Genomic DNA, 16,923 nt, shown 5'->3' on the forward strand with positions numbered 1-16,923 from the left:
GAAGAAAGAAGCAGCTGGAAGCTGTTGGTGGTACACCTTCTTGGGCTAGTTTAATTGCTAAAGAAAGTGTAGCCTGACATTTCCCACTAGCAGTGAAACTGCACAGGATAGATTGGTTCAGGTTAACTTCCCCAGAAGAATTTCCACTGTTCCACTTCCTTCTGTATTCTCCTCTTTCTGCTCCTTACCTTGTCACTATGCCACATACTGGATTTATTCCACAGCTGATTTAGCTGTCCAAGATAAGGAAAAAAAAAATTGACGGGAAAAGATGATAATTTTTTGGTTAGTGTTTTGAGCAGCAAAGGGTCCAACATGCAGTAGAGCCTGTTGAAGGCATACAGTGGGATTACATACCTGGGAGAGGGGATGTGACTGCCATGGTGAGCTGTGATGGTTCACCTGTACGGTGGCACTTCATCCTTGGTGACGACAGGGGTGTTGTCACTGCAGTTCTTTGCTGGTTATACTATGGCTTCTTTGGCACTTCTCAGCAACTTATCTTCTTTGTTAGCTCTCAGTAACATGTAAAGGACATCCAACTATTTTTTTCAGAAACATATACTCCTAGGCATCAAAGCAATTAATTTTCTTAATGACAGCGGTTGTTGCTGGGGTTTTTTGTCCTCACACTGTGAAATGAAGCTACCTTTGGTGTATGTTTTTGAAAGTCCATGCCATACCTAGCACACTACACATATGGAATCTATCTTTTTCTCTGCAGATGATCCAAGATGACTTGGCAGAGCTTGCAATTCACATGGAGGAGGTAGAGAAGCTTGTTCAGTCAAATACCACACACAGGCATGAAATGAACCAACTTTCATCTGACTCTCAGGCCCTGAAGAGATCACTGGAGGTAACGTAAGGAAATTTTTAGTTGCCTGGGGAGTTGCCTCTATTCAAAACTATTTAAAAACATATTTGAGCATATGACATGACATGCTTTGAGTGACAGATATTTTCATTTCAGGCAAAGAAAGCACTGAATTCTTAAGACTTTGATAACTCTTCCAGGATTCTCTGATTATCTCTAATGTGATCTCCCTTGGGGATAGGATGCCATCCACGTGGATTTTATGTCTATATAAACTGTTCCTGGAGTGGGCCTAAGATTTCTGACCAGAAAAACTCATATTATCATGGTGGTGCTTGCACTTCGCAGATTATGGGAGAGGGGCTTTCTACTAAACTGTTTGGGGTTTTTATGGCTTTGTGACCTAAAAATTAATGAGAGAAAAGTGCTGTGCTGTGATTGCATAAATACTTGTTTTGTCCTGAGGCGTTTTTTAGCTTGCAAAAATACCTATAAAATGACCTCAAGAGCAATCTCAGAAGATTCACAGAAGAGCTCATAAAGTTTCCTTAGCTATGCAGTTCACTATAAAATTATATGTGTTAAAGTGTTACCTGAACATACACTATGGAATTCTAGTTTCTAATTTCAGTCATCCCATTTACCACTGAACTGAACTTTTGCCAAACAAGTCTGTACAGTCATTTCTGCTTCAGGGAGTGTAAGATGTACTTGATATTGACTGGGGCACAAAGACCCCAGACATGTATTTTCTCTATTCCCTGAGAAGGAAGGGAGCTATTCTAGTTCTTAATACCCCCCCGTGTGGTTGAATTCAGGCCTGCAGGAGCTTGGAGGTGTTTTCCACACCACTGATACTAAAAGGATAGGTTTTTAATAGCTGCTTTTTTTCCCGTTTGCTTATGAGATTTTGTGCTCACCATAGTGTTAGAGCCAGTAAAGAAAGTGCTTTTGGTCTGTCTTTGGTTGCTGACATATTTTTATCATTTTTAGATGATGATACAGCAGAGTGAAGACCACGTTCAGAAGCATTGGGCATATAATGACAAACTGTCTGACCTCCAGCAGTGGATCTCAGTAACTAGGGAGAAGATTGACTCCTGCCAGGATGCTGATGGAGAGCAGAACACTGAGGGCAGGCTGGAAGACCTGGAGGTGAGAAAAGCATCTTAGTTTAAGATGTTAATTATTCCCTTTGCAGCATTCAGACATTAAGAATGGGGGTTTCTAGTGAGGATTTCCTGGTTCAGGAGAGTAATGATGTGTGTTTCTACTTCAATAACTGTTGGCTGCTGTTGCCTTTCTGCTTTGCCCTTTGTTGTGGGATGTGGGGCCATGTAACAGACAAGAGTAGTGAAAATGAGTAAGCAGTGTTGAGATGGATAAATTATTACCAAGGATGGGTGGTCTGTTCCTGTCAGGGTGATCTCTCTGAACAATACCTGCCTTTGCCCGTGTGTACTCATCAGTATTTTGAACATTCCTGCCATTTTAGCTGGCCTTCTACTTGTTGAACTGAGCTGTTCCAAAGCTGCCAGCTTTTTCCTGTGTAGCAGTACTTTGCATGTCAAATTCACTCTAGTAGGATACTTCAGCTGGCAGCTGTTGCCTTCATATGGATGACCAAAATCTTTCATGGGAAGGGTACAGAAGGAGGTGTGTTGACAGCTTGTACCCTCAACTCCCCCCATAAGCTGTTTGACCTATGTTGGCTCTTTGGAAGCACCCACAGCATATTTTTTTCTCTCTAGGTATGTTCTAGCTAGTGCCAAAAAAACCCCAGCGTAGTCCTGGACTGCACATGGCCTTCAGTCTGACATAGCTTCCACTTTACCCAGGATACCTAGGAGTAATTGTCAGGGCTTTGCATTTCAGAGATTGCTGGCTGAGTTTCCAGATAAGGAGATCCAGCTGCACCTTGTGGAAGCTCATGGCCAGTTGGTCATGGAGAATTCTTCTCCAGAGGAGACTGCCCATGTCCAGGCAGAGCTGGATCAACTGAAGGAGTCGTGGAAATCACTGAAGGAGATGGCAACTGGGTAAGTGTTCATGTAGGTCTTCTTTATGTCCCTTCAACGAGGTTCTTTTTACTGCAGTAAGAACAGACACACTTGAGGTCTGTGCTGTGAAAGTGAACAGCCATACCATAATGCTAGAAGCAAGACGGGATTTTATTTAATTGTTTGTAAACTGAAAATCATTACTTTTAAGAAAACCTTGTTAAGACTCTGTGAACCACAATGTCTGTGAATCTTCCTTTACCTCGTGTTGAGTAGGCAGTGTCTTATGACCTGGCTCACTCTTGCACTGCCAGTCTGTGTCAGAGGAAATTCGGCATAGACTGGGTGACTTGTGCTGCTCTGTCTCATCTTCCTGTTCTCCTTGGAGATGCCTCCAAGGAGGGTGTATCTGCAATGGGATTTGTGCCTTTCGCAAACCTGCAGAAGTATAAGCAGAGCTAAAAGTCTTCTCTTTAGCTGGGAAATGAAGATATCATTTATTTTGCCTCTGCTGTGTAGTGCTGAAATGCTGCTCATATTTACTAGTCTGTATTAATATTTAATCATGTGCTGCATGTATGACTGTATCGTACACACTGTCAGAATAGGCAGAAAAAATGAATTACCAAATTGAGGAAGGTTTGATTGTACTGCCTCCTGTAACCAGAAAGAAAGGTACATTGCCAAGGTATTATTTTTAGTCCCCTAAATAAAAGAAACAAAACACTTGGAAATACTAGAACTAGAGTCCTGGTGCAGCTGTGAGACACTCTGGTTGGGAATAACTTCAATGGCAATAGTGTTATTAGTATTAATAATGATATAATAATAACAGTAGTGCTGTTTCCGCAGAGCTGTCTCCCGTAGCCCCAGTCCAAATGTGGATGTCCACTGCACTGATATCTGTGCTTTTGTGTTTTCAAGCCTCCTCAAAAAGTGGCAGTTAAATAGACCAGGGGCTGACAAGAAGAAGAAAAGAGCATTTGTGGACAGCAGATGGATGTCTAGACCTACTTTCCACCTTTTTGATGTCGATCCCAGCCATAAGCAGGTGAGATGGGGACTCTGTGTCTGCCTTCATATCAGCTTCACAAGAACAGTTTCATTGCCTTCATGTGATATTGTGGGTTACAAAGTTGGAGGTTAAGATTTCACAGTCAGGCCTTCAGAGGAAATGTCTGACATAACAGTAAGGGCTTTTTTGTTCCTGTTGTTCTGTATCCTAGGAGAAGATGGTAGAAGGGCAAAGTGCAAGCAGCCATTTGAAGCTCCTACATGACTTTGAAGAGTGGCTACGAGGAGAAAACACCAAACTGACCAAAATTCTTGCTGGGACTCCATCTTCCACAGAGGAAATTAAGGCACACCAGAGCAAACTTGAGGTTAGTTTTCAGGGGGTGAATGGAGAAAAATACTGCAATAAGTGTGAATTCTTTCAGAACTAAAAAAACCCAAGCAACAACAACAAAACCCAGAACCACTCTACCTACCAACCAAAAACCCACCACCGCCGCCAAAAACCCAAAAAAATCCTCAAGAGCAAATAGACAAAAAATTCAAACACTATACTCTCTGCTTTATGAGACTCCAGAGTAGATGAAGCTCAGGAATTTAGGATAAATTTCATCCTTTCTACTAGGAAGGGTCTGCCAGAATGAAAAGAGAAGGGAACACCTGGCATTTAGCTGTTGGGCTGGCCATTTCCCTTGTGGTATGGCAAATTAAAAGAAGCTGATTAAAATCAGTGTCAAATCGGTGTTTGGTTTCACTCTTCCTGTTGAGTATAGCCAAATGCCATGGCAATTTGTTAGATTTGTTGGATTGTTAGAAACTAAACACAGGAGTATCCAAGGCTACAGGAGTCCTGCAGGTGAGTTTCATATCATTTCAGGCGAAAAAAAGCAATAACAAAAATAAATGTGCTATTGCATAACCACTGTTTTTTCAAATGCTGATTTAAAAAGTGGGGCTGACCCTTGTCTTTGCCTTTAGGAGCTGCAGTCCCGTGTGCCTCATGGTCAGCATCTCTTTGAGGACCTCCTTCATCTTCATCCTGTGGTTGGAAGTTCTGAAGGCCTGGAGGACCTGCGTTACCGATGGATGCTCTACAAATCCAAGCTGAGAGAATCCCTGAGCTCACCGGTAAGTGACAGCACACAGTCCACAGCTGCTGAGCTCTGCCATTGCTCTTTCAGCTTACTTCACATTGCTAGTTTCACTTCAGCAGTATTAATCTGTGTCTGCTTAATTAAGAGTTGTGTGCTTTTCCCCTTTGTACGCTATGCTCAAAATATTTCTTGAGATGGAAGTTTCAAATCAGAATAGTAAATGACAAAGAGGCATGCAGCTGGGATCTGAGAGGTGTTTGTGTGTGTGAATACTTTGGGTGTGTGCCTGGTTCTGGGCACATGGATTTCTGGTTTTTGCCCTTTCTCCACACAACATTCTCCATAGAGTTATTTTTGGTAGTTCCTGCAGTAAGAATATATTCACTGTTCATTATTTGTGTCTCCTGCTGTGAGACAGAATAGTCACACTCTGAACTGATTCAAAGTAACTGCACAGAAGGACCTAGTCCCTTTTGAAACTGTCCTTGTAAGTTAATGATTTGGAATGAAATAAAGAGGAGGCATTTTAATGCAAAAACCAAATTATTAAAGAAGTTACCAAGTTGTTATATAAGGGTGGCATGCTAAGTGTGGCAGAAAATTCATCATCATATTTAAGATATTCCAGGGCATGCTAAAGATACTCCCATGTTCTTTGCATAAACATATATAATTATTAATTAATATTTTTCTAGGTTAACTACTCACATTATTTGAGCAGCTTCAAGATACCATAATTAAAAGATTAGAATTTACAGGTTTGCATGTGGTACTTTCTGTATACAAGTGCTTTCAAACTTGAACACCTAAAATTTGAGACATTTTAAAATTTTCTGCCTTGAGAAACCTTTTCTTGAAATCCAAAGCTTTTTTAGAACATGAATCCTTTAAAATGCATGGAAGGTAAGCATGAATTTTATTAATAAAGAGCATATTTCTGTGTTTGCCATTGATTGTAATGACTTGTCGTTTGTTACCAAAACCTTCTGTAAGCATTAACATAGTCAATAGGTGTCAGTAAAGTCAAAGCTATTGCTGGGAGAACTGCTCATCTGATTCAAGTAGTCAAGAACCTAAAAGCATGTCATCTTTCTGCCTAATGTTGTTAAAAAGCCCATTAAAAAATCTCGTGCTGGTTCACTCTGTCCAGGTGACCATGAATATGAAACAAACATCCCCTGTGTGGTGAATATTCATTTACAGGCTCCTCTGGGATCTTAACTTCATGCTTCTTTTTTTTTTTTTTCTTTTAAACAGAGTGCTGGATCTTTGGAGGAACCAGACAGATTCAGAAAGGCAAGACAGTTTCTTATTATTAAGCTAAAAAAATGTTTGACCAGCCATTTTGCAGAAAATGGTTTTAAAATTTTCTCAAGATTCCTGAAATCAATTTGCTTATTAAGAGCCGCTCTTAAAGAATTTGTTATTTTTCTCCAGATTTTTTAATGGAAAAATATTCCAGAGTTTTTACTCTTGAACTAGGCTTACTATATCTCTAGAAGCTAAATATCCATCTGCTGGGAGCAGAGTGAAACTCAGTTTTTATACATCTACATGCAACATGAATTAAATTCATTTTTCAGATGAGACCAAGGAAGAGCCAAAATATCTTTCTAAAAGATTTAGTGGTTAAGTGCCTAAGATAATTTTGAAAATGAGACTTCTAATTCTTTAGGCACTTCTGAAAAAAATGCTTTGGGTCAATCAGCCCACCTTCTTTCTAATACAGAAAGCCAGAGAACATCAAGAGATTTTCTAATGCTATTAGACTAAATCCTTATTATAAGCAGCAAAATTCCTCCTGTGATTGATTTTCTTTTTGAAGTGATGACATAAGAAACAGAAGCAGTACAAGAGATGATAAGGAGAAGCTAAAAGAAAACAAAATACTGCCAGTTTCTTATTAAACCAAGCAGCACTTCTGATCCCATTTTCATAAAGTCAGCAATTTTTTCTGTCATGATTTTCTTTGTTTATAGACGCTGTTCTACATTGTACTGTCTTCTCATTTCCATTTGTTTTTAGAAGGAATAGAATAAGGCTTTATTTGCCTAATGCAAAGGAGGTTGGATGAATAATGTGTTGCAGGATCATAATCACATAGTCATTTTAAGGTAAATCAAGCCCTTGATTTCTCCTGGTGCAACACCTATGTACAAGAGACCAATATTTAAAGGGTGCAGTACAGTGCACTTCAAGCATGGCCAGAAATCAAGACTTTCCTCATTCTGATGAGATATTCCTCTAATACTCAAATGTGGAGTAGCAGCTCAAATATTTTTTACCCAGCAAAGTACTGACCAGTTTTAAGGCAGTTTTCACACCTTTCTCAATAGTTTTGGCTGCAGTTCAGCCTTGCTGAAGACCCCCAAAGACTTTCTGTTCTTGCCTGTCTGGCTCAGCATTAATTGTTTCAGCCAGTAAGGTCACCAGAATTTTTCAGGCTGGAAAAACAGTATGACATTTTAATACTTGGTGTAGAAGCAGCCAAACATTTAGTAGTGCTTCTTTTCCCTAGAAGAGGCTCACAGGGAGATTCCAGAAGACTGGCCAAGGAATTCTCTGATTTCATGTTTTTTGGTTGGGTCAAGTTGTTTATAGGAAAAAAACAAAACAAACGCTTTAGGCATATGCATGTCTCCACTACAGTTAGATGCCATTTTTTATTTATCTGCCTCGCCTGCCTTGGGGTACATGGTATTTATTCACCCTTAAATTCTTCAAATTAGACTAAAGTCTTCAGTTAATTTTCAAAGATACTGGCTTAACATAATGGCAGGCAGCAAACATTTGTCAATTAGGCCTACAGCAAGAGCACAAAGAAACTCCACTCTGTGAGTTTTTAATAGCTGCTGAACACAAAGAGAAACAGCTCAGGGTGGAAAGGACTGAAGAACTAAAATACCTCATAAGCATGAGGAAAATGGCTCCCATTGCACTAACAAGTGATTTGCAGTTTCCCTCCAGCCAGTGCAGATGTTGCTGTAACTTATACCCGGCTCACTTCAGTGGGATTTCGCTGACCTCAGGGCTTTTATTTTCTGTTTAAACAGTAACACTACAAGAAGAATCCAAAAGTGTCCCTTTTTTTTTTTTTCATTTAGGTTTTATCAGGATGTGAGACAGTGTTGCCATAAGATTTTTGAGCACCACTTAAGAGAGCCAGGAAAGAATGTTGATCCCTTTTGGGCGTATCACTGTTTGGCCTAAGAAAAGAGGAAAACCAGGCCAACTGCAGAATTCTAGGCTATGCAGTTTACTTTAAATTCAGATTTAACACCTAAAATGTGGCTAGAAACAAAAGAAAGATTAAGCAAAATAATTTTGTATGCATGAATATCTTTTCAAAGCTATGGTAAAGGAAGCCAACTACCTTGAAGAGAATGTCTGATCTCAGAAGTTGGTATCTGCAGGAAGTACAGGTGGCTGCATCACTGTGCTTGCAACAATCATGAATTTGCATAAAATAGGATCAGGTTATCTCTAATTTGTCAGCTCCCTCATGCTCTTGAGTCACACAGAATCAGCAGAAGTGGCAGAAGTTGAGGTATTTTTGGACTGCTCTCTGCTTTTTGCAGCACGAGGTCCCCAGTGCCTCTGCTTGTCTCTCCTGTTGGAGCTGTGAATGTTTTGCAGCAGCAGCAGATCAACATGGAGAGAGGGAAGACCTAGCTACAACCATTCTCATTCAATTGCCTTCTGATTTTATTCCATTTCTAGCCTACATGGCCAAATGTTGGGCAGAATAGAGCCTGCTCTATGTATAGTAATGTGCTTTTTCCTGATCATTCATCCATTGCTGAGGACATGCCCCTGCCACTGGTGCCCTTAGGAGCAGAACAGCCTAATGATTGTGATGTGAGTGACTTCTTGTTGATTAACAAAAAACAGTTGCAGGAAATTGCACTGGCTGCAGCGAATTTTTAGCAGGTGCCAGTGACAGCCAATGTAGATGGATATTTCTGCAGGGTACCTAGCACACTCAAGAACATAATCAAGCAAGTGCTTAATAATAACTGTGATAAATGTTACTTTCAAAGGTTGGCTCCTAGCTACCTGAAAATATTCCATGAGCATTCTTAGCATAAATAGGAAGTCGAAGGCTCATTATTTACAGATCTAGGTAGCGCTGTTTGATTTATTTTCTCAAGTTCTCAGAGTAATTACTTCCTTGCCAAACAAATGATCTGGCTTTATTGTTTGTACAAACAAAATAATTAGAATTCATTACAGCATTGGTCAGCTAATTGCTTCCTTTGAGATTCTGCTAAGAGTAATCTCCTGTAACATACAGACAGAAGGAACATGTAATTTAATCTTATTTAGAGACACCATTGATCTGGAGTCAATCAAATTAATGCAGTCATTCGGGAAACTGCAAAGCAAGAGCTGCCACAGCTTGCCAGGAAGAAAACAGTACTGTGGTGTGCTCTGCCCAAGTGCAGATATGATGGGAGTTCCTCATGGCAGAACAGCACAGCATTCTGTGTTAGTGCCTGTGGTACTGAAAGTGTGTGGCCCATTTGTTTCCCTCAGGTCCTGCTAGGTGTTACCCACTTGAAATCTTCAGTACAATTACAGTCTTAGTAAAGTGGAAAAGACTTATTAAAAGGTATCTTTTCCTCAGTTTTTAATACCTCCTTTATAGATAAAGATAATATCTCTCCAATTCTTTTTCTTCATCACTCTGCCTATAAGCCTGTGCTTACCTGTTTTGGGAATTATACCATGACCCAAACACAGGATGAAGGGCATCTTAGCATTAAAAATTAGCAGATAGACTTATTTTCTCCCTACAGCGATGTTTGCTCAGAAAGAAAACTTAGTTTAAAAAACTCCAAAAAACCCCACCTCCAGAAAAATCCTGACTGCCCATTCCTAACTCAGACTCACTGTTAAGTATGCTGGCCAGGCAGCAGCATCCCCTTTCTTTTCCAGCAGGCTCACAAGTTTCCCTTCACATTACTGCACCTGGGAGACTCCCTGCCTGTGTGCTCTTATTTCTGTAGGTCTCTTTTCCAATTTACATTACAGTGTCCTCAACTGTTAGATATCTGGGGCTTTTTGTTTGTTTATCTGGTCCTGCCACACCTGTGCCTTGCCACTGCTCTCTGCCTGCAGCAGTGCTGGTGCAAGGAGGTGCCATCCTGCTTCCCAGGACACCTGGTTCTTCCTTTCTTTTCATGCTCGTGTAGTATTTGTTAGGCAGGTGGTTGGTGCTCCCTGCTTTATGGTGTCCTTTAACTGCTTGCCAGGTTGTGAAGTATGTGCAGATTTTCACCAAGGAGATAGCTTAGCTTAGAATGATTTTCTCAGCAGACAAAATTTTATGCCCTAACTGAAAGGTAAAGAGAGAGAGAAATTTGTTGCGCAATAGCAGAATGCAACCAATTTTCAGTATATACCTGAAAAAATGTTTTAACACAACTGTAAAAGGCACTGTAAGAAAAACACTTCTAATCATTACCTCTAATTTTTTTACCTATTATTTATTTAAAAGTAAGCCATTGCATTTTTAAAGTATTTAAATAAAATGCAAATATATTGAAATTATGTGTAGTGACTGCCGAAGTTTAAGAAAAGTTTGATCCTGACTTGAGAGAAGTCACTGGCAAAGCAGCTGGAAACATACATTGTTGACATGATAAACAAGATTTTGATGTCAGTAATTTCTTCTGCATTTTGTCTTTCTTTCAGTTTTTATTCTTTCTGTGCTTATTTTAATTAGTTTATTTCAACTTGCAAGGATGAATGGAAGTTGGAAATTGGGAGAAGTTGTTTTACTTGCCTGCCTTCCTGAATATAGAAGACTAAGGTCTTTTTCTGCTTGCTTAGGTCTGAAGACTTACAGAAATCAGTGCTACTTTAACAGATCAGGCTGCAGCTCTTGTCCTGTGATATGCTCCTCCTGGAAGCATGTTGTGCTGTATATGCACACAGAAGCTAACCTTTATAAATCCATTTGTGCCACAGTAGCATATGGCACAGTGCTTAGTTCTAAGTGACTTTGCAGCAGAAGTTCTGAAATACCCACCATATGTGGCTGCTGAAACCTCAGATATGAACTGCTGGCTTGTTTTCTGTTTCTTTTAAATGAAGCCTCCATGAAAGACTCTAGATTATCCCCCAGCCATGTTGAGGTACTCCAGAATCTGCCCTAAGGAAGAAAACAGTCTTTAATTTGCCTGTATACTTACCTATTTACATGCATATGCTTATGCACTTCAGAATTGAAAGGAACATTAAGGTTGCAAAGTCAAGCAGTCTGAAGATGGAAAACATCAGAGCTAAAATTGCTTGTATGGCTGCAGTTAACCTCTCTTCAGCATTCTGGTTCATTCTGGCAGCTCTTTATGCAAAGGAGAATGAAAAGCACAGGGATCAATGGGGTCCCAGGCCTCCCTTACTCATTCCTCACTGCTGGTTGCCTACCCTGGGCTTTTAGGAAAATACAGCTCTGAATTTGGGGTCTCACTGTCCTTTTGCAGAGGCCACATAACCTCTAATCAACAGAGGCTGATCTTAGTTCCTGCTGTGGTTTATGGAATTATGCTTTGCCTAAGAGCATGTTGGATGCTCAGTTCTGTGGTGACAGTAGTATCCAACTTCCCTAAATTATTTCCTTCTTGAGAAGGCCAGCTGTGATTTGCAGTGTGTTGCTTATCTTGGAGAGGACATTCATGGCTCTGAGTTGAGGACTGATGAGAAGCCCAGGTTCAAGCAATCTCACACTGAGGTAAAAAAAAGGAATTTGCTTTGGTTTGAGAGAGCAGCCTGTGATCCCCCTGGAACTGATCTCTTGTTGTCAATAACCTGCCTCTGTGAGTGACAGCTGAGGAAGTACCCAGTGGATCTCAAGTGGCAGAAACACGGGGTCTCTCAGAGGCAAAATGCCACTGATAAGGCAGCTGCTTCACCAAAACAAGTGGTGGTGCTTAAAACTCCTATCCAGGCATACTCCTCTCCAGGATGAAAGGAATGTATGGCAAGCTGTGGTTTCAGCCTTCCTGGCAGCTTCAGTTATTCTCAGAGGAATAATGAAGTGTTAGAATCCTTACCTGTGTAGGTGATCCTTTCCAAGGCCTATCTATTCTTCCTGTTAAGAAGTTCTTCCTCTGTCCCTATTGCTGTAGTTTGAGCCCAATATGTTGTGACCTTCCCACTGTGGAGTAGGCCTGGATTCATCCTGCCTAGGCATTTAATTTAGGGTTTCACATCTTTGTGAATTGTGCTGAGAGTGTAGATGATGGTTGACTCTCCATCTCTTGTAGGATGAACTAGGAGCCAGGTTCAAAGCTAACACAAAGAATTTGTTCTTCATGCCAGCTGGAACTCCTTGCTAAAGAGCATTGAGGACTCTGTAGGTTTAAGGGGAAACTGGACAGTATTTGGAAGAAAGATTCCCTAAATGTTAAACAGATGAACAAGCACTATGAGGCTCAGGAATCTGCCTGAACTGAAAGTAGCTGGAGGCTGAGAATATTAAGGAGAAATTATTTATGCTTGCCTTACTGCCTATGCATCTGTGCCAGCTGCTGTAGAGTAGAGGATACTTGGGCTGGGTACAGCCCTGGCACAGAGTGGAATGTCTGCTGGTGTCTGTGTGTAGTGATTGTAGGACACTAAGGCATTGGTCTCTTTATCCCTAGGCAGAGCAGGAGTTTTCAGGCAGCAGTGCATTTCTCAGGAAATACTCTGAGGTAAGAGGAATAAATCCAGACTAAATATTTTTTCTCTGCTGGATCACTGACTCAGTGGTGCAGGTATGATTTTTGTCAGGCACGCTGGTGACATACAAGCAGCAGCAAAACCCTGCTAATGAGGCTGGTATAAGATGCTATATTGCTCTGCTCTCTCAAATATCTAGATTAACTGTGTGTTTTCTTATATCCTGGAATGTGGTCAATAGCAAACTGGGGGGCACTGATTTTTAGTAAAACACTTCAGCAACTTAAACTGGAATATTATGTAGCAAGTTCTAAAGTGCTTTTCTGCTGTTTCCCATCCAAGTGATTTTTCACGGTGCGTTTGGTCAGGAGTTATTAACTGCAAACAGATTTAACTTCTGAGGACTCCTTCGATCTAAACCCATGCTTGTCATTCAAACACCCCAACGTGAATCAAGTACAAATGTGAATTTTCACAGCCAGTGCAGTTCATTTGGAGCAAGCATGCATTTAGCATTACACAAAACACAGCCGTCCACCCCTTGACAGTCCTTGCTTGTCCTGGTATTTTGAGGGAGAAGGGGGGGGCACTTACTCCTGATGGTGAACTTTAAAAGTATATTTTCCTTTTAAATGCCACCCTATTCCTTTTCCATGTGTGTTTCAAAAATATCTCTGACATTTTGGCTCAATACCCAGGTATTCCAACTGTTATTCTAAGATGGTGGAAATTAAAATTCTGTTGACTTCGCTGGAGCTTTGCCAGTTTTTCTCAGAGGAAGATTTGATTTCAGAATATTTAGTGGAGCCTGTATCTGATACATGCACTGCAGGCACTGTGGGTGCTGGGTGGTAGCTGTACTGATGCCAGTAGCTGGAGTGATTGGGAAAGGGAAATTCCACTCTGTAGCAAGGGTTGTGGTTCCAACCTTCTCATCTTTCTGATCATCAAACTTCTATCTCATATGGAAATTATATATTCAAACTGTCTCTTGCAAAGGTAGAACTGTGTTAAGCTGTCCTTTTCTAACCCTGAGTGATGTGCTAAAGGGTTGGAAGTGTGTCCTGACTCCAGGACCCTGATCACTTTGAGTCCAGTAGAGCAGAGGTTTGTATCTTGGCCTCCTGAATTTCCTGTTGGGGCCATGGTCTCAGATCACTACATGCTGAAAGCATCTCTTTTTCACATCACAGATCTAAAAGAATATCTTGACTTAGTAAAATTGAAGTGCTGTTTTTTTCATACTCAGAAAGGGAGTCAGTGCCTCATTTTCCATGCCTTTTCCAAATGTATCATCTTTCCTATTAAAATTTACTGTGTCCTTCATTTTTTTTTTTTTTATCCTTTAACAGCTCTCATAGTTACACCAAAAAAACCCTCCAAAAAACCCACAAACAAATAAAAAAAACCCAAAACCACAAAAAAAAAAAAAAAAAAAAAATCACCAATTGTTCCAGCAAGCACAAAGCAGTGGAACTAATGTAGGTTTCATGTTACAACAATGACGTATAACTAATGAATCCATTTGTAAGATACCTGCTGACCTCCACAGACGAGTAGTTCTTGATCCTGACTTTATTTAGTTGTTCCTGTGCATAATCCCACTGCAGGCACTGAAATTAATGATAAATCTCCTGTGGATTTCAGTGTGTACAGGTTGAGGCCCTCATTTATTAAGGGTTTATCATTGCAAATTTGCTGAAAACACCAAACTCTCACAGCTCCCGTGGGCCTCATTTTCAGTCCTGCAGAGGCATCATAATACCATGTATGCTATAGCTGAGTCATTCCCATGACAACAAATGGGGTCTAAAATACAACACTCTGACCTTGCTGTGTGATCAAACAAAACAGAGAAGACGGGCATCGAAGACAAAAGTTCATTGAACACATAAACCCAGCAAGCAGGTGGGAGAGAAGATAAAGACAAAATATTTCTCCTTCTCTGAAGTTCTGCCCTGAGGTAACTGTCTGTCCACAGAGTTTTCTAATGCTAGGATATGCTATGGTTAGCCTCCTCTGCAGAAAGCTTCAAAGGAGAGCAAATGAGAGCTTGTTAATAAATCCATTTTGCATTAATTCTTTCTGGAGGATGAGCTGTGAAGAGCAATACTATTTTACAGCTTCTCCCAGTGTATCTAAAAGCAAGGCACTTTGAGAAATGGGATGAGATTGAAATGTTATTTGAGTTACTAATAGTCTTTGCAATAGAAATCAAGGCAGAGTCAGTGAACTGCTCTGAATCAAACCCTGGATTGGTAGAAAAATCAGGGTAGGAAAAACAGTGGCTAACTGGCAATGTGGCCATCACAGGAAACCAGTGACAGGCCTGAGTGACCATAAGAATCTGCTGCCTGGGCTGTGACAGGAACAGAGACAAGGCAGAACTGGAAGCGCTCACATTTCCCACCAGTTCATAGGCAGAAAGATGTAACAGGGGAGAGATGTGTTGCAGCTGGCCTGGCAATGAAAGAATAGTTTCAGATTGAAGTGGCTTTCAAACCCAATTCTAAAGGATTGACAGCAGTAAAAGAGAAGGTTTAGGGGTTGCTAGGAAGATTGGTGGTCTTCACAACTGTGTCAGTGAGAGGTGGATTTCTAAGTCCCAGTTTGAGTTTGTGAGAACATTTTTGAGGATTCCAGTTGGAGTGAACTATTGAACAGTTACTCTCAGGATCCTACCCCATAACAACATCAGCATTAAGACTTACTGTGCCTTAGTAGTAGGGCAAAGAACATGGTTTGAATTGTCCCAATGCAGAATTAACTCAAATTGGATCTTCCACTGACAGAACTCCACTTGTTAATATCTACAAACTTGCTCATGGATTCTGGAACCTGGCTAGGGTCTTCTTCCTTATAGATAGGGCGCTCTGGTAAATGCATTTGTCATTTTTATGCATGTTGTGGATGCAATGAAGAATTAAGAATGAGAAATCTTTGTCAATGAAAACAGAACTGTGGATGACAGTGCACTGGTTTACACTGAACACACCAAGAAGTGGCTGATTCATGGCATTACAGAGACAAGCCCAGAGAGCTCCAACCAAGAGCTGTGGCTGCTGCTCTTGTGCATAATAGATTTAGCATTGACTGTAAACACAGAAGACCCTCCAGGTTTTGTTCAGCCCATAGGCAGATGATACCCAGGGGGAGAAGGATTTCAGCTGTGGACTAGAGAAGGGAAAGTCTCATTAGAACAGCTACTTATGCCTTGCACTTTGAGAACAGGTCACAGTAGGAGCAGGTGACATCTCCAAGGCAGCCAGGTTGGTGAAGCTTTGCTTTCATGGGTAAATAATCACTGTACCCGGGGAACTTGCCCAGTGGTGCTCAAAGTCAGTCCCAGTCACACCCTGGCATGTAGACTTTATCCACTGACACTTCCAGTGTCCAGGGATCTGAGTTTTACTTGGCCTCAGTGAACAAATTACAACCCAGGTACTGTGGGCCAGAAATGATGGAGCAAGCAGCTGTTCCTCTGCTGCCTCTACATCTGCCTGACACAATAATTAAATCTCATCAGCCATTTAATATAATGGAAGCAAACCAACTACAACAGAAGGATTTTGCAACACAACTGTCTCATGATGTGTAACTGCAGCTGTATATTTACCTCTGTAATTAATTCTGTAAGCATTTATATGGAGTTACAAGGGACTGAGTAATTTAGAAAGCAGTGGAAGAGATCATTAAAAATAGCGAAAGGCATAATTACTTTCTTCTACCATCAATCTCCTCCATATCTTCTCTGCTGATGTTTCTCATGGATTGTTTATGTTCATTACATTACCTTCTTATCAAAATTATCTCAGGTTTCAGGTTTCATTTCCAGGTTGGAAAAAGGCAACAGTGCTATAGTGGGACAAAGGCATTGCCTGTTAAACACCCTATATTGAGCAGAAGCCCTAATTTTGCTGCAGGACTGACATTGCCTGTGACTTGAATACAATAAATGAATTTCCTTTTGTGGAAAACATGGGCCCCACTTCAGTGGATGCTCTGTGCTGACATTTATGTTGTAGGCTGGTACCTAATGTACTGCATTTATGCTCATTGTATAAATCCTTGTTTGATGAAATAAGTGGGTTATTGAGCCCTTTCTATCAGACTTTAAGACAGGTTTTTTTTGTTTTGTTTTGTTGGGTTTTTTTTGTTTTTGGTTTTTTTTTTAGTTTTGTTTGTTTGTTTGTTTGGGATTTTTTTTTGTTTGGTTTTTTTGGGGGTTTATTTTTTTTTGGGAAACTCACGCAATTCAGCTCATTGGCAGGAGTTACCCAGGAATCTTGCCAGTGGAAATCTCCCTTCTTAATTAATCTTTTCTGAATTC

General features: G+C 40.6%; 1 protein-coding gene across 2 annotated transcripts in view; it reads left to right on the top strand.

The window, feature by feature from the left end:
- Positions 1–16,923, top strand: part of SYNE3 (spectrin repeat containing nuclear envelope family member 3) — a 65,002-nt gene that overhangs the window by 36,355 nt on the left and 11,724 nt on the right. For both annotated transcript variants that reach the window (XM_053980649.1, XM_053980650.1), the window contains 7 exons: positions 725–859; positions 1,811–1,972; positions 2,693–2,856; positions 3,742–3,868; positions 4,044–4,199; positions 4,810–4,959; positions 6,183–6,221. In XM_053980649.1, coding sequence (XP_053836624.1) covers positions 725–859; positions 1,811–1,972; positions 2,693–2,856; positions 3,742–3,868; positions 4,044–4,199; positions 4,810–4,959; positions 6,183–6,221 — 933 coding nt within the window. The remainder of the gene's footprint in view (positions 1–724; positions 860–1,810; positions 1,973–2,692; positions 2,857–3,741; positions 3,869–4,043; positions 4,200–4,809; positions 4,960–6,182; positions 6,222–16,923) is intronic.

Source organism: Vidua macroura, chromosome 6 (assembly GCF_024509145.1).
Source record: "Vidua macroura isolate BioBank_ID:100142 chromosome 6, ASM2450914v1, whole genome shotgun sequence".
Taxonomy (NCBI): Eukaryota; Metazoa; Chordata; class Aves; order Passeriformes; family Viduidae; genus Vidua; species Vidua macroura.